Below are 20,544 nucleotides of genomic sequence, written 5' to 3'. Positions count from 1 at the left end.
AAGCAGCGGTTCGGCGTTGCAATGCGCCGCGCCATGAACGAGAGCCAGAGGACGCCCGAGGAATCTGTGGAAGCAGTAAGCACCTTCCGGACTTCCGCGAACTCCCTGCGATGGCGAAACGATGCCAAAAGGCAACTTTAAGAAGCCGTCGCGGCAGCAGGTCCTTGATTTTGTTGCCGAGGCGTGGGCTGCTGTACCGGAGGAAACAGTGGCGCGCTGCTTCAAGGGGCGCAGCATTGCAAACGCACTCGATGGCTCCGAGGACGGCGACCTGCACGGCGGGCTGGCAGATGTCGGAGCCGTGGTGCCAGTAGACCGGGGCGGAATGGAAGACGAGTGCGCCGAACTTTTTTTTTGCTACAGACTCTGAGGAGTCTTTCGATGGTTTCGAAAGTGACGAACAGCAGTATGATCAAGCCGTGGCACTAGAAGACTGGGGCAGCAGAGTGCTGTGAACTTTTTTTTTTTGCTGCTAAATTTTGCAATGGTTTCCAAAGTAACTAACTGTAACATCTTTTGCGTAATAAAGTTCATCTTCCTAATGAAAGTTTAAAACTACGCGCACTGCATTTTTTTTTCGTAAAAACAATGGTCGCCGCCATCTTGAATTTCGGTGCCATTCCGGGATAGCGCCCCCCCCTCCACTTTGCCGGTAATTCCGACTTGCTGAGGGGGGGCGCTTGCTCGGAATTTTACGGTAGGGCTGAGGTGCCGATCGTGCACCACAGTTGTAAACGTTTATTTTGTTATGTTACTGCTTCATTTGTAGCAATCAAATCGGATTTGCATCGCGTGAAATGAGTTGCAGCGAAGGGGCTGCTAACGGAATGCCCGCCACTGTTCTGTAACGTGCATGCGCTTGGCTAGGTGGGATAACCACGTTTTCGGTCTAATCTACTCGTATATCACGTCACTAACGCACATTGTGCTCAGTGCGAGCATTTATAATTCCCAAATCGCTCATCTATATGGTAACCTGCCGACAAGGAAGCGCGCGCCGGAGTGCGGGCCGACCCGCCGCGGCATCGTTGATAACAGAATGAACACACTTCCCTTGCGACGTCGGCGTGCGGCATCCTCCACTTTATCATTTCTTTTCTTTCTATTTGCTGCTGATCGAAAGATAGACGCAACTTATTGCCCCCGCAGGCGTAATCATATCGCTACGCTATCGTCTCGGCAGCCCGCGGGGGCGCTAAGCCTACCTCCGTCTCGGCGCCGTTCTCGCGAAAAGTCGTCGTCAGACACGCAGAAAATCGTACTCCAAGCGCTTTTAATACTGCTAGTTCTTCCTTTAAGTTATCGATAGACATATTTATTTTATTTTTACGCCATGCGGGGCTTTTGCCGGTCCTCGCATAGATGAATACATGAGCCGTTGCACTGTGATGAGAGTGCCGAGCAGACGACCCACGGCGCCCAGCCAATGAGGTTGCGCCCTGCGGTCACGTGCAGTCAGTAGCCAATTGGGCGGCGCGTTCCGTCTCTTTTCTACCCCGGTTTTACTCGCAACCAATGGACGAAACGGAGTGGTTCTGGCGGGGAATTGAAAACGAAAAGACGCGCTTTCGAATGAGACCAAGATGGACGCCGTGGGGCATGTAGAACCCGAGGGGCGAGTCGTCGAAAAAATGCTATTTTCGCGTCGAATCTTGGCCGATTTTAGCGGGCGTCGGTGCTATAAATTGATATTATGGCTCAAATACGTACTCCTGGGTCTGGATATTTTGCTAACCGGTAGAAAAATAGCTCTACTTTCCGAAAATGGCGATTTCTAAAAATCGACTTTTTGGCCAAATTTCGGGATTCCAAGACCCGCGTCTCCCCTTAAGCAAACCTAAGTGAAGTTAAATAGCATTTTGAATCACAAGTTGATGGTGTGCACTGACTGAGACACCCGAATTTTCCTTGTGGGGCTTGGGTACCCCTGTCAGAAGATACCACCCTGGGAGTTGCATGCATTCCCACACCTCTCGAAGGGTCTGAGAACAAGAAATTTTATCCTCCCCAAACAGCAAATGGTAACACGACCACAAGCTCGGAAAACATTATGGACAAAGCACTGCAGCTCCTATTAGAAACCATTGGTGATGAGTGAGGAAAAAACGCACATGTACTTCTGATGCATGAATGCAGCCACTTTTTTCATTTTTTTTGCTGTTACTGGCCAAACTTATAGGAGAATTCACCCACCCGGTATTTTTTTACTTGAAATCTCTGTAGTTTGGATGGCCGTTTTCACGGTACTTTAGAGTAGCAGTGCAATTTCAATCCCACAGAAAGTATGTACAGCCGTGAGCTGAAGTAAACGAACCACGGGAGCGGTGGCCAAAACTAATCGCTGTGCCGTCTGGTTGCGCGGCGCCTGCTGTCGATACCGCGCACAGCGCAGGTGCGGCATACCAGTACAGCAAACATGCCGCTATCGCTCACTTCTTCGCGACTGCTTGTTGCTTTGATAAATCAGCGCCAGGGGAATCACGCCGCGCAGTTAGAGGAACACTGCCGGGCACGGCCCTATCACTGTAGCCACTACCACAGAGATATGTTGACGAAGGAGTGAGTGATGACTTTTTTGTAATGCGTGCGCAGCCCGCCTTCTTAGAATTCCGGCGCCGGCTATCAAAGAAGGGAATCTTCTGCGCAGAGCTTAATTTTAGACATGCATTGCATGGCTGGGGATTTATACGGAGCACCCAAGGTTTTTTTGTTAAAGGGGCACTGACACAAAATTTTGAAGGCGAGATAACTTCGGAGATAGATTGGTGGGAACACATATACATCATCTGCAAAATATCAGCGGCGAATACAGCCTAGAACATATTTAAAATCAATTTTAAAGTGTGCGAAACGCAACCGAGCAGCCAGCAGAGGACCACGCGCAATCGACATCCCGAGGATATTGTGTAAATAAACAACGTCCAAACACGTCACGAGTTTGTGTTTGCCGCTTCCGCACTGCCGGCGTTTTTCGCCGGCTTGCCCGGCTCGCCGCTCTAATCGGAGGGCCGGAGGGCGGAGCTTCTGCTCTCGAGAACGAACGGATTCGACAGTGCTACGGCGGCTCTGCTCTGTGATATCCCTCCGACGGTCACGTGGTCAGCTTTGTTCACACAAAATCCACAAAATCCATCGTTTCGCGGCACTCACTGAAACCGAAACTGCGACTGGCTGCATTAAAAATGCCTCTAATTAAACAACCGTCGCACGCTGAAGCAAATGAGGTTTCTACAGGTTATAAGTAGGTCACTAGCTACTTATCGCAAAAAAAAAAAAAAAAAAAAAAGATAAAATTTGTGTCAGTGCCCCTTTAAGTGAAGTTTCTCAGTTGAGATCTGTTGTTGTTTGTTCGGTAGCGTGTTTTTGATAAACACCTTCGAGTTTCGCATGAGAGTGAAAGAGTTGGGTCCCATGGCTATTTGTGTACACAACAACTGACCGTCTTTGCGGCCACTCAGCGGCCTAGTATTGGCTAATTGATAGGTCCTCCTCACTCTCTGTTGTGACGTCTCTTTGGGAGATGGGACTTTTGTAATTACCCTTAAGGGGACACGCGGGTCGAAAAAACGCGATTTTTTCGAAATATACCGATTTTTTGTTTTACCTTGCATTAGCATCTTCGACTATCCTTCTTTCATGGGTAAAAAAATGAAAACGAAATACGAACGAGAACTTAGTGAAAAATGTGTCTGAATGACTCGCGGTGACCCAAGAAATCGCGCAATCAAGCCAAATTTCGGCCAGGTTTGAGAATTTATTCCGCACGGCAGCGTGGCTCGCCGCCATTTCGGTCACTTGAGAGAGGTAGATCAAGCCTTGTTCTCTCGATTGAGCCGCTCGCCAGCTTCGTATCTCCGCGTAAAAAAAATAAAAAAAATGTTTCTTCCCGCTTGTTTTGCGAGCTCCCACTGGGCATTTAAATCACGTGACGCGAAAGCGGGACCGCCATTGGCTCTTGCCGCTTGTGAGCCGCCATCGCCCGCATCGTTCCGTTCGCTACTTCGCGCTATCTTTTCTATTTCCTTATCGTGTGTTTTTAATCGTGAACGGTGAGGAGAAGCGTGACTTTAGACGCCGGAAACAGCGTACTTCATGCCGGTACAAAGGCAAGCGCAAGCGGCGCAGCATTGTGACGACCACGGCCAATGCCGGCACGACCGGCACCGTGAGGCCTAACGGCGCCGGGCCTTCAAGCGTTGCAAGCGCGGCTCTACCAGGCGAAGCTGATTTTATCAGCGAAGATATCGGCTTTATAAGCGCATCGGAGAAGAAGTCGGCAGCCTTCCAAGGTGAGGAGACAGCCAGCCACGGGAGCGGTGCAGTTATCTGTGAAGTCGGCGCTCTGACTGACCTTGAGTGGCACCGTGTGCGCGACGTGCGGGAAGTGCGAACTCGTCGTAGTTGAGGTTGCGAACAAGCGGAAGGGCCTCGCATCGGTACTGGAACTGAAGTGCAAAAACAAGAAGTGCCCTGCGGGAGTGGCTGCGGGAGTGATTTCTTCTGTTTACTCGTCGCAGCGCGCTGCCGCCGTCGGTCGCAGAGGCCGCAAACCGGAACTCTGCAGGGGAAGTCCCCGTGATAGTTTCGCCGTCAATGTGAAAGCAGTACTCGCTGCACGCGTGGTTGGCATCGGACACGATCAGCTGTGCAGGTTTTGTGCCATTCTTGGTCTACCAAAACCACAGCATCAAAAGACGTTCTACAACACTGCCAAGAAAGTTCATGTTGCGGCCACAAACGGCGTCTCTGACAACCTTGCTGAAGCAAGGCAAGTAACTGCGTTGCAAGCTGGTCAGACTGACCTCAGTGTGATTTTTGATGGTACTTGGCAGAAGCAAAGACACGAGCCACAACAGTGTTTGCACTGCCATTTCTCTTGGCACTGGTCTCTGCCTGGATTTTGGGGTGCTGTCAAACTACTTGTACTTGTAGCCGCCACCAAAAGCTTGATGAGCAAGAGGAGGAAGTGTGGCAAGCCTTTCATGCCTCTTGTGTGTGAAAAAAATGTCGACTGCTCATCCCATGCCATGGAGATGGAAGCAGCACTGCGCATCTGGGACAGGACGCTATCGTACAACCTGCAGTTCACTGTAGTGGAGACTGCCACTGCTCTCGCAGGGTTGTGGTTCAACAGGTGCCACTAGCTTTGAGCAAGTTCTCAAGAACTGGGAATCTTCCCTTCAGAAGAACTGGTCAGACTAAGCAATGCAAGTGACCAGCGGAGGATCAGGCAGATGTGTGCCAAGCTGACTGCTAAGGCTAGCCCCATTGCCACAGCCTGGTGAAACGGTCCCATACCAAGGACTACCCCAGCAAAAACCGTGAGGGTGCAACTTATGCAGCAGGAGCATTCTAGTTTTAGTACCTCAATGTGGACATTTCAGACTGTATCCCCACCAAGTTTCATGTTGTTTGAGCAAGAATTTCTGAATCTGCCAAAGAAATGAACTTTCAATTGCGTTTTTCTCAGCTTGTTGTTTTTGTCCGTTTTCTGAGTTTGTGCACACTTATTTTCCCACTTAAAGTTGTCGTATCAGGATGAAATTTTGCACAGATGTTCATTATAACACGTAGAGTGCACAAATCTTGTTCATTATGCAATTTGTGTCCTTAGATATTTCTGACGGTCATAAAACAAAAATATACAGAACAAAAAAAGGCACACTACCAGTAATTTTTTTTTCGTGGTGAGGAAAATGATGATGAGGCTTTTTCAGGTAGATTTGTGCACTCTGCAGTTCATAAGGAACCACCTAGGCTATTTTAAAAGTTTCAGAAAAAATTTTTACTATAAAAAAAAGTGTGCACAAAAAAGCCATTTTTCTGAAAGTCATGCTGCGTAACATTTTATCTGGAGCAGGTATTCAAAATCTGATTACATATATGACCAGAGGAGCTCAATCTCTACAAGCTGTGAAAATGTCAGCCTCCTAACTTAATTATTAAAAAAAAAGTTGTTTGGAGGAGCACGTCCCCTTAACCTAAGTGTATGGCGTTGTGAAGGAAATAGGGCTGCCCCCAGGACCTGGGATTTGCACGAGCTCTGATTTTTTATGCCAGTGGTACTCGGCCGGTAGCGTGCCGAGGACTCCTTCTGGGCTTGCAAAAAGTGGTGGGGGACCCCACGATGAAATATGATGATACGTGCCCTATTGTCGCACAATTAACCCTTGCAGCCAAAGTCGCTTATACACATACCTCTATGCCCGCCTTTGGAGTGTGGCTTTTCTGCATAACTGAAACGTTGTGCAAAAAGCCAGCTTTAAAATTTGTGCTGTGCGGAGATGTTATTCTAGCATGTCATGCGGCAAATCCACTTTAGCTCGCGGCAGGGTTTGGAAAAAAAGGAATTGGGGAGTATCGCGGAGGGACCCACGGAGTCCAAAGTGCCTTCACGTTCCTCTTTTTGTCTGCGGACCCCCATCTGAGAACGACGGCCCTGTGCAGTGCTTTGTAAAATAATACGTGTAAATAAACTTGGCTGTTTTGAAGTATACCGTTGTTTGTTTTCCACGTGCCGTCGGCCATAAGCTAGGAATCTTTTTATCTTCAACCATCGAATTAACGACCCCCCTTTGGATTAAATTCTTCAATTTCAACTCGCGTCAAAGAATTGCGCAAGAACTGTCAATAATGTTTTCAAGTGCAAATAAATCTAATCGAAAAATGTAGTTCGCATGCATTTCGATAATCGCTGGGCATTCAAGGCGTGGTTCAATGGTACCTCGTATCGCAATGTAGTTTTTGAACATTAAATGTATGTGTCGGTGCCTCGAACTTGAAAAAATTGCCAATCTGGATTTTCCTGAGCAATTGCGAAATGGCACATACGGCAAACCAAGTTTCATAAAGCAATGCAGTACATACCTAAACACCGCAGTATTTGTCAAAACCTTAGCATGCAAGGTTAGCATCAATAATTTTTCGACTTCGCTGATTTTCTCAGGACGCCTACAATTTCGCATCTATCCTCAAAACCGACAAAGATGGTGTTTTGTCTTATTTTCTTCGACTGCACAGTGATTTTCTTTCTGCTTTATTTTTTGCTTCAATATATGACGCGGGGGGTGTGGTGTTGCAAAAAAAAAAAAAAGCTTAAAAAACGAGATAATCACCAGCGTGCCAACTCTGTCAGCAGAGCCGCGTTACAGCCGATTGTGCCAGCGTGCCGTTTCCACAGGTGTGTTGACCAGCAGACCAAAAAAGGGCAGCGCGGTTCCCCTGGCGTCAATTTATCGGAGCGTGAGACAATCGCGAAAAAGCGAGCGATAGCGGCATGTGTGCTGCACTGCTAGGCCGCACCTGCACTGTGTGCGGTCTCGACAGCAGGCGCCGCGCAACCAGACGGCGCAGCAATTAGTTTTGGCCACCACTCCCGTGGTCCGTTTACTTCAGCTGACGGCTGCACTCAACGTTTTCAACGTTTTCTGCAACGGCGAGACTCAAAAATAAACACTTTGAACAACCATAACCTAAGCTTGATACTCGGATACACAGATATAATTACATTTCATAGGTACTCCAAAATTAACCACGAACACTAGGTTTCAGCCCATATGCTCGTAGCAGGTGTAACTCAGATTCTTCCTAGAGGGGAAAAAAAAAGAAAAAGAAACCCTGGCACAATTGCAAGTTGAACTTTCAAAACTCGGACATCGTCCATTCCCACTGCAAAAACTTTGTGCGTAGTTCTAGGTTCCTGCTGTGTATTTGTTGCTAGTGCTGCAGATAAAGCATTGTCTCTTCTTCCCTCCGCCTTCAGAAACCAAATGCTGCTTTAAATCCTCAATAAACAACAAAGAGTGCCTATGGAATCCAAACACGAACAAAAAATGAACAAATTCCCTTAAATATCCCTGCAATATCACTGATAATACCTGCAGATGATGCAGGAAGGGGCAGGGAAAAAAGCAGTGTGGTGCATTATAAGCACAGAACATTTTTCATCTTACAAGACTGGCCTTGGGGGTTGCTATGTCCCTGGAAGGCAAAGCGTGAAACTGAGGAACGCAGGACACCCACCCTGAGCTTGGACCTCGCCTGTTGTGCCAACTGGCTGGAAGACCTGGCCCAGTCCCGTGAAGACCGATGCTGCTGATGTCAGCTCTGTGTCGTGCCCAGGAAGCGTTCACAGCGCCCGTCGGCAGGAAGAGGGAGGGGAGAGGCACGGCAGAGTTAGGAGCTCACAGGGCCCAACGTCAAGAAGAGGGCAAGGCATGCGCATGCGCACGGAGCCCTCAGATCTCATAATCTTCGCGCACAGTGGCACATTCCTTTCCTGCCCGGCTGACAGCGAGACGTGGCACACCCAAAATTTACATCCCGCAAAATTTCTCTTCAAATCTAAGCCCCTCCCCGCCTTCTCCCCACCCCCCACCCCCCCGCCGCAACCTTTTTTTTTTTTTTTTTTGCATTAAAGCCAATAGTGCACAATTCTGAAATGCACAGCAAGGCAGCGTGCCACATCCAGCATGGCAGGCCAGCGCTCGAAGGACCCCACTAGCGAAGGCAGTTTGTAATCATCGGGCATGGCATTCATTTCCTCCCATTTTTTTCCTTCTCTTCCGTAGAAAGCTGGCAGACGCAAGCCTCGTTGAAGGCTTGCCCACCTAATGTGGTTTTGCATGTCTAACTAGCTGCTTTTTTAAAGTAAAACACCCCCCCTCCATCTGCGGTTTCACCCGCACTATGCCTGTGCTGCAACACCACACAACCCCTCTTTTGCGTTCAAACATCCCTTCACCCATTCCTTAGCGTAATCTAGTTTCCCCACATTAGTTCGGCACTCCCTGCGACAGCAGCTCTGCATGTCTCCTCCAGTAAACACTTTTTGGTAACACCAAGTCCCCGATCCATTTTAACAACTTAAGGTCTTGCTTAATGAAAGCTTACACCACCCAACCATGTTTTATTGTAGCAAAACCCAAAAGCTGTAAATGATGTCTCATCTAAGGTTTTAAAAAGAGGCAGTATTCCCTTCGCCAGGCAGTGGCTGCACTGCAGCAAAGGCCAACCCCGCACATGCACCGCCACCAGGCCCCGTTTCCTCAAACGAGCAGCCTGCACGCAGCCACACGGAAGCGGCACCAACGTACTGCTACTATGAGTGGTGGGTGGTAATAACTAAACCACAAATCCATCAGCGAACCCAGCAGTTGTTTCCCACTGTGCTTACGTTGTGCAGTCATGGACTGGAGCGTCAAGCTTGCCAACTGTTGCTGCTGCCATTCTGCGAAGTCGGTGTGGGTCTGCAAGGAGCGAACAGCATTCAAAAAACATGCAACTCCCTCGCAGCAAAGGCACGCTTTCTCCTTCACCTGGCTCCCCACACAATGGAGGGCCTTCTGCAACAGCCTTAGCACTGCATGCATACCGTATATACTCGAGCATAGCCCGCACCCCCCATTTTTGGAAGCAAAAATGTGGAGGGAGGGAGGGGAGGGGGAGAGAGAGAGAGCTACAATGTGCCAATAGCTATGGCCTTCAACATTGCTGCTGCAGGCTTGCCGCAGTGCCCCATTCTCACAGGCCATGAAAAAACTTGCCTAGTCTCACAAAGTGCTACAAGATGGTGCCAGTCGGCATTTGCCACTTGCCGCACACCATTATCATCATTGTTACGTGGCAAAATGCTTCCACTGCTTTTCCGGTTTTTGCAATTCCCGTCATAACATTGGTTCCGCCTTGCCCTATCCCATTTGGTCTCTGTTACTTGGTACATTGTTGGGGAGCGTGTGGACTGTTTGCAGTCTGTGGTGTTGCATGCGGTGCATCACCCTAACGTCGTGTGGCAAGCTGCGTGCTTATGAACGTGAACAAACGGAAGCTATGGGCAAGCACAGGCGGTCCTACACTGCAGACTTCTAACTTCAAGTGACCAAATATGCTGACAAACAAGACGAGAGGCCGGTAAACGAGGCTGGACACAGGTTCGACAACGATGAAAAGTGTGTTCACTGCTGTTTGCAAATGCAAGACCTCACCAAGACCAGCAAAACCTGGAAGGCTTTCCGTGGGAAACAATGCCAGTTTCCAAAACTTGAAGAGGACCTCGTCCTGGTTGTTCGCACTACTAGAAGCAACGGCTTCACGGTGTCTACAGAAATGAAAGGTGTCTACAGATCTGCATGAAAGCACTTGCTCTCGCTCAACACATGAACATTCAACCTGTGCACTTCAAAGCAAGTCAAGGATGGCTTCAACGTTTCATAAAGCAGCACCAACTCTGTTTGCCACGGAATGACGTGCCAGAGGCTGCCAGCCAAATCCGAGGACCAAATAATGAGATCTCATCGCTTTGTAAACAGGCCTCTGAGGGAGCATGAGTACAATCTTTTACAGTTAGGCAAAGCTTATCAGACCCCTGTCTGGTTCAGTGCCCCTGAAAATAGCATGGTGGAAGCCATAGGGGGCAAGAAGTGTCTCCATGTGCACAACGGGGGTTAAACGGCAAAGGTGCACAGTGATGTTTTGCATCACCGCCGATGGAAGGAAGATTCCACCCTACGTTGTATTTAAAATAAAGACAATGCCAAGAGAGGAGTCCCTTCAGGGTATCATAGTCCGGGTGCAAGAAAAGGGATGGATGTCCGACTAATTGGTCATAGACTGGCTAAAAACAGTGCGGCCAAACCGACCAGGAGGCCTACTACGCCGTAACGCACTCCTGGTGCTCAACAGCTTTAGAGGGCACCCAACCGACCAAGCGAAGGCTCGGCTGGCTTACTGCTGAACAGATTTGGCTGCAATTCTAAAAAGCTTGCTAGCGTGTTGCAACCGCTGGAAGTTTGCGTAAACCAGCCATGTGAAACAGAATTTCGATGGCGCTACACCAAGTGGATGGCGACTGAAGCGAGCGTCTCTTCAGCAAGTGTGCGTTTGGATCACAAACGCGTGGCGTTCACTGTCAGTGCAGACCATTGCAAAGAGCTTCAAGGTCACGGGTCTATCGTGGACAGCCCAGAGGACGATTAGATCTGGGAGCGCGCCGGTGATGCAGGCTCTTCCGGCAGTGGTGAGAGTGCTGATGAGCTGAGCGTGTCCGACAATGCTTAGACACATTGAATGGTGAAATAAAACTACCGTACTATACCAGTTTTTGAATTATCCAACACAGCAGTCGCAGTGACGCTACAATGTGTTAATGTGTGTCTATAGGCTGGATTCGTGTATAACCCACACCCGAGCAAGATTTGATGAAAAAAAAAGTGCAGCTTGTACACGAGTATCTGTGTACACCTCTTGTGACTGCACATAGTTTCACTCAGCAAACAGGAGAATTAGCCAGATTTTGTGGAATACACCTGTGCTCAAAGCGTAACCAAACTCCCCTCCATCTCGTCACATTGAAATCTTTAATTTTGTTACGTTATTTGCACGGCACATCACAATGGAACCAAAGTGCTAAGCCCTCAATCTACCCAGAACGCATCAACAAAGCACAGCGATCTGTTGGCAAGCTGCTACAACTGAGCCCCGTGAAAAGTGAGGGAATACCAGCCTGCTATTCTACACGAATGCCCTGAAAGCAGCAAGTGCACACTCACAGTTTGGATCAGGCTGACTGCCAGCGATTTTGCTGCCTGAAGTCCTTCTAGAGTGGGATGCCTGCAGAGAAAAGAAGGACAGTGCATGCATTAGTAAGACCAGCTTATCCAGCTTTCTGGTAAGCTAATCCTGTAACATGTCTGTACACATCCCTCAACTGTATGCAAAGTGAAACTGTTCACTGTCCGTGAGCACTGCCTAAGACACCCAATTAAAAGTGGGAGAAGCCTGCAGACACATCGCATCGATGCGTGAGCGACCACCACCCAGCAAAAATGTCATGCAGATGTAACGGCTATAATTTATTCTTACTTCTCTTTACCCCCTCCTCTATGGCCAAAACCAAACACCCATAATGTATTTTTTTCCCTCTCTCTGGTGGTCGTGAACTCCTCGTGAAGGTTTCCAGCAGCACCAATGCTCGGGCAAGATAAGCCGCTAAGGTGGAAGCAAAACTGGGCAGCCCACCACAGGCCATCAGATAAAAAAAAGGAGGAGGAGAGGAAGCCGTCATTGCATCCCAGCTGGCACAGCAGGCAAGAAGAAGAAGAGGGCCCCCAGGCGGGCACGTACGTGATGTGAATATGCAGCGGCTCATAGGCCTCCCTGCCTGAAGTGGGGTCTAGGTGGCCGGACCCCTTGCCACGCAGGGTCACATTGGCACCGGTGGTGGTCTTGATGTGGTCCAGGTAGGAGCCCTGGCAACGAGCAGGGGCAAGGCAAGGTCAGCCGGCAGAGCAACACCATCATCATCCCCATCCCCAAAGTCGTTGCCACACTGCAAGTGTGTGGGAACAAAGCCTGATCTTCTCGATCCCCTTCTGGATCTTCTGGATTCCCCTTCTGGACAGACACCTCGATAAAGCACAATGTCTTGCTTTTACAGCGTGCAAAACAGACATACGGGCTGTGTCAACCCGCTACAGACAATCACAGGGCCCTGTAGCACCACTTTTGGCTAGACACCTCTGTTCCACAGACACACACCTCTACTTAAATGGTAATTTAATTTGCCAAAATGTGGCCTTCACTCGACAACGTAACCCCCGCCCACAGAATAATACATCACAGCAGCCCCAAATGAACTCGAGAGAAGTGTAAATGGAAAAACAGAACTCTCTAAATTACCTGTAATAAGTATGCTTGCGCGTGTCAAGTCAGAGAAGCTTAGCCAGGTCCACTTTACATTGAAAACTAGACAACTGTGATCAGCAGCTGATTTTGCCCCCGTCTTTCTTTCTAGCAGCCACCTTTGGCAAACGCAATTACGGGGTTTGCACATGCACAGCGGAGCAATTTCCCCAAGTTGTTCCACCAAAAGGTTTGAACTCACCCCCGGACCCAGAATCTTCTCTCGAACGGGGAAGGTCACGGGTGCGTGCTCCAGGCCCACAAAGATTTTGTCTTGGATGTAGTGATGCTGAAGGGGCGGCACATGTGGAATAGACAGTATATCATCACAACCATTCATGACAATCACTTACACGCACATCAGCGGCCAAAAAGTAGAAACCAAAATTCAGTGGCACCTAAGCGGACAAAGTTTTTCATGCACAATCATAAGGGTCCTCTGTTGCCTTATTTTACCAGTGGCACAAGGGTTGGGAATGTAGAAGTCTGCGGAAAGGTTAAAGAAACGGCGGAGCGGATAACAACCTCTGCTCAACCCCCTTGCCCCCCTGTAAGTGCAGGCCCCGCTATGAGATTTTTTCAGCTGATTTACCATCATTTTAAAGGAAAAGTGCATTCCAAGTGACCGTTTCCTTGTGCCACCCTCCTTGCTGATTCACTGATGTTGGCTACAACAGCACACTCTGCAATGCTAAATTTAGCACACTGCTAGCATGTCTAACCCAAACAGAGAACAAACAAATAAAAGGCTGATCCAGTTAAAACCCCATCTAACGAAGTCACCGGGAATGGTGAAACATTTCGTTAAATCGAAAACTTCGTAAAATCGAGACTGTCATTTTACAAGCCACTCATTCCATTAAGCCAACGTCTAAAGGGAGGCTCATCCCAGCGGCTACCCAAAACATCGTAATTGCAGCAGCTGCGGTGGTCGCCCGCCAATAATTTAGCAATGCGCTAAAATTTGTCTGCGGTGAAGATAATAACAAAATGCTCGGGGCTCTGGGGGAAGCAAATTTATTTCCTGGCAAGAAAAGCCTGTGATTTTTGCCTGCGTGTGCTTCGTTAGTATTGGGCAGACAGACTTTTTGTAGCACGCACGCACGTTCAACACGTCCTCAGTTCCTTCGTGAGCCCCAGCGAAGCGCGCCTGAGCAAGTCAAATGCGTCCACCACGTGGCCCGAAGCGGGCACAGGCGCTTCAGCAGCTTCTGAATCAGCATCTTTTGACACCTCTTGTGCGCCGGAAACTAACTGGCCAACTTCATCGTTCAAAACCTGTTGTGTCGGCGTCTGCATCAATGCACAGATGGTGATGGAAGCTCATATCTGTTCCGTTAACACCTCATTAAGCCGACAAAGCTGTTCCCAGGAACTGGAAGCGATTTTTTTCCTTAGGTCAGGGAATTCTAAGGTCGGGTTTTGCTAAATCGAGTTTCGCTTGTTTTACGTTTATGCAAACTTCGTGAGAAAAATTTCGAAAGCCGAGCTACATTGCAAGCCAGTGTGACATCATTATGGTGGTTAATGCAAGTGGCCATAAACAGTGCATGGTGTTTCCTTTTCTGCTTCCTATTACAGATAAACTGAGGCCGTAAACTATCGCAAAATAGCCACGCAATTGATGACATGGGCGCACTTCTGACAAAACGCAACGTCAACCTTTCTGCAGGGGCAACAAAAACAGGTCAATATTTGTATTTTCTGCACTTTCAACTACTCAAACCAAGACTCGAGAAGAATTCAAGGATGCTAAAGGGGGCAAAATTCAAGGACAGTTCCGAGTGTTTTATCTACTTGCGCTTCGTCTCCTTGCCACCATATTACCTGCTGCCTTTCTCTATCTGGGTCTCTGTAGTAAACACATTAGCTGTGATAAATAGTACTTTGTTCTGCCATAACGATACCAGGCTATAATCTGCCATCTCCGGCTGCCATTAGCTTCTGCATGACTTGGGAGCACATTGGAAATAAAACATCTAAACTTGGGATAGGAAAAAGCAATGCCTGTACTACCATGTGACTGCAAAGCTTAGCCCAATATGACACACTAACAAGACCTAACCACATGTGCAAGCCTTGATGCATTTGATACATGAAAAAGTTTCTGCTTTCACCGGCACAGGCACTTCATTCCATAGCTTTGCGCTGTGGCCTTCTCAAGCTTATGCCACTTACGAAGTTCAGTAGACTTGTGTTAGTTCAACACCATTCTATATTTAGCTCCACAACTTACACCACCCCAAAATGTGATAGCAAATAGGGTGTACTATCAAGATACCGTTAAACCTCATTACAACAAAATTGAAGGGGCGCCAGGATTTGCTCATTAAAACCAATATTTCATCATTGTCGTAGGGAGCATTTACTGAAAATATTGGGCACTCTACTAACCAAAACAAATACCGGGAGAAATCGGATGTCGCCACATGGCGGGTCACAACAAAAAGAACCTGCAGAAGTTCAGAGCATTGTCTACTAATGCGTAACATTTTTATGCCACTTGTCTAAAGAGAGAGTTCGTTAGACAAATTTTACCTTGTTAAAATGAGGTTTTAAAACATTGGTTTCTATGGGGACTTTCAAGGGGTATTATGATTTGCTCGTTATATCCAATATTTCGTTACAGCCAGTCTCGTTATGAGAAGGTTTAACTGTATATTGAAATACAAACAATGGAATACATGGCATTCGGTACCTGGTGCGCATTCTGCTGTGGGCCGCGTTACCGCAGTTGGAATAAGTTGCGAGAGTTTGCGCCCAACCTTAAGATGGAAAGAGGACTGTTCGGTGTGTGAGCATTCTGATTTGGCCCAGTGCTGCTGCAAAAACCGAGAGCTCAAAGACAGGATCCCACCGCTGGACGGAACTCACCCCGGATGCCTGGGCATTGAGCAGGCTGAGTGCCGCCGCCGCCATGGCGTTGGTCTCAGCCAGCTGCTGCTGCACAAGCTCGGCAGTCGGGTCGGGCACCGAGAAGTTCGGCTCATCCTTGCTGTGCTCCCGGATCACCACGCTGATCCGCCCCATGGCCTCTGCAGGGACACGCATTGCACCCGCTCTTCTTCAGACGCTACCGGGCCAACTGGCTGCAGCTAAGCTCAACAGATAACGTGGCCCAAAGAGGCCCTGGAAAACAGCAAATGGGCCGTTCAAACCTGCTGTCTGCGAGTTTTCCCCAAGAGCCTTTCACCCTGCAGCCTGAATTGACATCCGCCTGCTAGATAGCACATTTGGGAGCCTTATTAGGCAATCTCTTTATACCCGGAAAGGCATGACTCTTGGACTGGAAAGCTGCACAAGAACATGAGCTGCGGCACTTTTTTTTCTCTCGTGCAATATGGATTGCCATTCTTATGCTAGCAACACGTTGCTATAATGCATTTGGAGGCATTATTTTGACTGTTTCACAAATAAACGTGCCACCGGTCCGACTGTGCAAACAAAACTCCCAGTTGGAAGAGATTTGTCTGCTCACAACAATTACCAAGTGAATGAGGTTCTAAGAGCTTAACACTGAACGCTGATCGTTCCCCTGGCTAGCCCGTCTCAAAACACCACTGACCCCTCGCTTTCCTCTTCACTGCGGTATGCACTAATCAAAATAAGTGACAGATAAAAACAAATTTTAAAAGTAGCGATCACAGCTAACTCTATCATGTCAAGTCTGTGAGTCTCTTCAAACGCGTCCCCTCTTGGGATCTAACAAGCAGAAGGAATGACATGCGGCACTTACTTTCGATGGCATCTACTGTGGGTGCCTGAATATGCAGGTAAAGGGCCCTGTCTCTGCAACGGCAATGAAGTAGAAAGCATGCATTATACTTCTCTTCTTAAACAGATACCAATACCAAACTTCAGGCACCTAAAACTGACATTTCTGCCATGATTATGCCGAGACGGCGTCCAGCAGTTCCCAAGAGGAGGCATTGCCTGGAAGTTATTTTAGAATGCTGACTTTAACTCCCACAACATGAAACCACACAAAAGAAGCAAACAAGTGAAATTAGAATCATCAAACATTACAGCTGTAATGTGCGACGTCAGTGCCTGCTGCGGGTCAAGTGGTTTGCCACTATGGTAGCCGCAACATGTGTAATAGTTAGATGCAGACCATTTCTCAGTCTTCAATAGCAATTAAAATAAGGAAAAAAAGAAACCAATGCCCACAGAAAAGAAATCTGCCATTCTTTGTACCTTGGGCCTTTGTTCCCACCAAGAGGCTTGAAGTCGAAAGTTAGTTGCCCTTGCGCCTCATCACTGCAGCCAGCCGTTCTTTTGTGTGGTGCAAAGAGTGCGTTACTGCAACTACTCTGAACGAGTCGTTTCGTAATTTTTTGGGCTCAATCTGCCTATAAATTATTAAATCGATGACAACCAAACTAGGTAAGAAAAGCATAACATCTCTCGTTTCAAAATGCGCAAGCGTTGATGTCACGAGCCCGTCGGTTTGGTCGAGTGACACACTACATGAGCTATTGCAGTTCTTAACTTGTACTCGAGTATAGCTTGTAATCCACCTTATATCTGCAGGTAGACTAAAGCAGTATTCACACAGCAGTGGAATCACCTGTGGGGCTCCTAGGATGGCACACTACATGACCTCTGTGTCACGGCTTCTCCACAGCTTGCTGCTCATATGGAGGTCAAAGGTTATGTTCACACGGTACAAACTATCATACGCTTGACTGGCAACTAGTAGCAGCTAATGTTATATGCGATTCCTTTTTATAAATTTCTGCAACACTTTTTATCGTATTTTTCTTCTACTTTATTATCTGTACCTGTATGGCATAATACATCGTCACTGAACTGCCAGCCCACTTGCAGATGGTTTTCATGCCAGACTACTGAGCCAGCAGGTGTTCATAAAACGATTAAAGGGATAACACAAATTTATATCGTCCCTCCTAACAATCAGCTCCAAGGTACCATTACACCAGCAGGGTTCCTACAGCAATGGAAATGCTACCATCAAGGGATTGTTTCTCGGTCAAACATGGTCGATATTTTCATCACAGAGAACACGTGTTGAAACATCAACGTAGGACTACTCGGCTGCAGGTGCAGCTTGCAACAACCTCTCGCAGCACAAAAGGTTAGCACAAGAGTTGGCTATCATGACGCTCATGAGGGGTACGTATCAACAAAAGACGTTTTTGAACAACAAGACATTTTTGAGCAACAAACTGTAAGCTTTTTAAAGTTCATAGAATGTTGGAAAGTAGAAAAACCTCACCCACAAGTGATTAAGACAACATCCTTGTGCTGTCACTACCACCACTGTGGTCAATTATCCCGTGCTTTCATGGAGTTTTTATCAGCATAAGCACAATGCCAAAGCTGGGTGCTTGGTACATCTTTAAAACACAGTAACAACACAGGGGTGGGTCAACTGAAAAGAACAGCCCAAGCCCTCTGTTCACTGCTGCTGTCCCATCCCCGCATTATTTTTGTGTTAGAATACTGGTGCTTTCGGCGCTTCAACATAGCACAGTCCTCAGCGCAATCCACTCAATCATTCCTAATAAATACAGCTCTATCTTGCCCTCTCACATCCATCACACAACAGCACATCTTTAGAAGCATACCAGCAGGCCTCACCGCAGTGATCGCGTCCACATATTAGGCATTGTCCGCCACAGCATAAGTGACTGCTTGTGGATTGGGAATGATGTTCACTCCAGACTCCATACAACTATTGTGACAACAGACTGCATTTTGCAGCAGTTTCAGCTGTGAGCAGTTGACAAGAATACTTGGCAGGTACAGTAGAGCAGGCTCAGTGCCTTACCCTGATCCCGCATTGAGTTTTTCCACGGCACCCATGTAACGACCTCTTGTAGACATGACTGCCCCCGTTGAACGGCATATCTAGAACAGTGACAGGGAACAAGTGCCACTGGTTAAATGTTTCTTGCACTCAACGAGATCTCGTGCAATACACATTCGATGACTGTTCGGTAAAACTGACCATATGATAAGATCGAAAACTTAGTCAGGCTTCGAATTTCATTTTTTGAGCTTTACAGGAACTCTGCTTATATAGCATTTTTGAGATTTGAATTGGAGAAACACCTCGTCTTTTAAATGCACAGTGCAGTAAGAGAGGCCATACGGGAGTCTTTAAACCTGGGTAGATCTATCGCGCTCGCACGGGAGCTGTATTTTGCCTCTACCGGTAATGCGACCGCTGTGGCTGACAGTCGAACCCACAAACTTGCGACAACAGAACGCCAACCATTGACTATGCCACCGCGAAAGTTCCGATTGTCTTATGCAGTGAGGGCGCACAGGTACTGTGGCCGCGGTACTCACCTCCTCTTGAAAAATTCCTTTCGTCAGGATGTTGCGAGCAGGGAGTGGCGCGTCGTTAATTTCAACTTCAGTAGTGAACAGGTCTCCAGAACTGCGCCCCGTGACGCCGTTTATCTGTGCGAGAGGCATTCGCACAAAAATTGCAACTAATCACACACAGACACAGGACGAGCTACCACATCTTCATTATTCAATCTGCACGAAACACGAACGCCGCGTTCGTTGCGCAAAATCCCGCCAACTTTCGTGCACGGATTACCTTTAGCTTTCCCTTGGCGACGAGCATGGCATTCACCCTTTCGGCAGCCTCTGCAGCGACCGCAAGACAGCTTTTACTCATCTTGATGGTGGCTGAGCGTCCGTGCTAAGGCAATAAAGTTTCTTGCGAAGGAACCGCGCAAGAAAACAATACGACGCTTGCGCGGCAGGTCAAACAGCTAGTACGGCCGTACAGGCGGGCAGATGAACGCAGCCGTTCATTAAGCCTACTGCCTGAGGTGCACAAGTCCAAACCTCCAAACGTCGGCGAGCTGCCGCAGGAAAACAACACCTCAAGAGACTTTTACAACCGCAGGAACAATTTTGGGGGAAAATGTACTAAGCAAACCACGAAACAGCGTCTTATTAACAATGAACTGTCCGCGAAAACCGTTGCTACCGACACATACACACGAACAGAAAACTACCGCAGCCAACGGCTCCGCACATGGCTCCGCAGTATCGTCACAGCCAAGCCAATCCAATGCTTGTGATTTATGATTGTCTTCTCATAATGAGTCAAAATTAAAATATCATTTTTCTTTTTAGGGGGCCCGCCCGGACACAATATACACAATATGGCTCTACAAGCGCCAATGGCGCTTGTTAAAAAGAAATTGCGATATCTTGTGCAGCTACAAACCGTACAAACCGCGCAGCTATATTATCTGTACCTTGTAATTAGACAAGCTTCTTTTTTCCCCCATCCACTGATCATTGCTGATCCCTCGATCGGGTATGTTCCGTTTTCAAAGGAACGTCATCATCATCCGAACGCGACCTCAATGAATCCGTGCTCACACAGGTGCCCTCCACCACGGAGCAAGATATAAAGAGGAGCGCCGACTGTGGCCCAGAAAAAATCGTTTGCTCGGGCCGATAATGTCCACGCGCCGCCGGCCGCCCAGCTTTCCCTTTGCTCTCTTCCTCCTTCGTTCGCCCTCTCGTCGCTGTGCCTCTGTACATGGCTCTTCCCTTCTTCGCTCTCCCCAGAGGCATCTTTTCTTGCGCAGCGACGTCTGTCTTATGCCTGTCCTACTACGCAGGAGGCATGCGTGCACGCGCGGAATTTAAACACCCGTGCGCGGCCGCAATAGACGGCGCAGATAATCGCACGCCGCCGCATACATGGCGATCGCTTATTCCCGGAACGTTTATTCTGACATTATGAAGATCCACGAAAAATATTGTACTAACCCAGCACATGTAAGACGCAACTGAACGACGACGACTTCAGAAGCACTAAAGAATGAGCAAGAGTAATATGGAACGCCACAACATCCCTAGTAG

General features: G+C 48.0%; 1 protein-coding gene across 2 annotated transcripts in view; it reads right to left on the bottom strand.

Annotated features, from left to right (window-relative positions):
- LOC144169863 (uncharacterized) overlaps positions 1 to 19,695 on the bottom strand; it is a 47,299-nt gene extending 27,604 nt beyond the window's left edge. For both annotated transcript variants that reach the window (XM_077699260.1, XM_077699261.1), the window contains exons 1-10: positions 19,256 to 19,695; positions 18,997 to 19,110; positions 18,473 to 18,552; positions 16,415 to 16,467; positions 15,553 to 15,713; positions 12,881 to 12,967; positions 12,121 to 12,245; positions 11,547 to 11,607; positions 9,176 to 9,248; positions 8,023 to 8,106 (exon numbers count right to left, since the gene is read on the bottom strand). In XM_077699260.1, the coding sequence (XP_077555386.1) occupies positions 8,023 to 8,106; positions 9,176 to 9,248; positions 11,547 to 11,607; positions 12,121 to 12,245; positions 12,881 to 12,967; positions 15,553 to 15,713; positions 16,415 to 16,467; positions 18,473 to 18,552; positions 18,997 to 19,110; positions 19,256 to 19,336 (919 nt within the window). In that variant the 5' untranslated portion in view covers positions 19,337 to 19,695. The remainder of the gene's footprint in view (positions 1 to 8,022; positions 8,107 to 9,175; positions 9,249 to 11,546; positions 11,608 to 12,120; positions 12,246 to 12,880; positions 12,968 to 15,552; positions 15,714 to 16,414; positions 16,468 to 18,472; positions 18,553 to 18,996; positions 19,111 to 19,255) is intronic.
- Between the last annotated feature and the right edge of the window lie 849 nt (positions 19,696 to 20,544).

The sequence above is a fragment of the Haemaphysalis longicornis genome, unplaced genomic scaffold (genome assembly GCF_048455015.1).
Source record: "Haemaphysalis longicornis isolate Haplotype H1 unplaced genomic scaffold, Haemaphysalis longicornis Haplotype H1 scaffold_2, whole genome shotgun sequence".
In the NCBI taxonomy this organism is placed as follows: domain Eukaryota; kingdom Metazoa; phylum Arthropoda; class Arachnida; order Ixodida; family Ixodidae; genus Haemaphysalis; species Haemaphysalis longicornis.
This window is presented reverse-complemented; position numbering and strand designations above follow the sequence as displayed.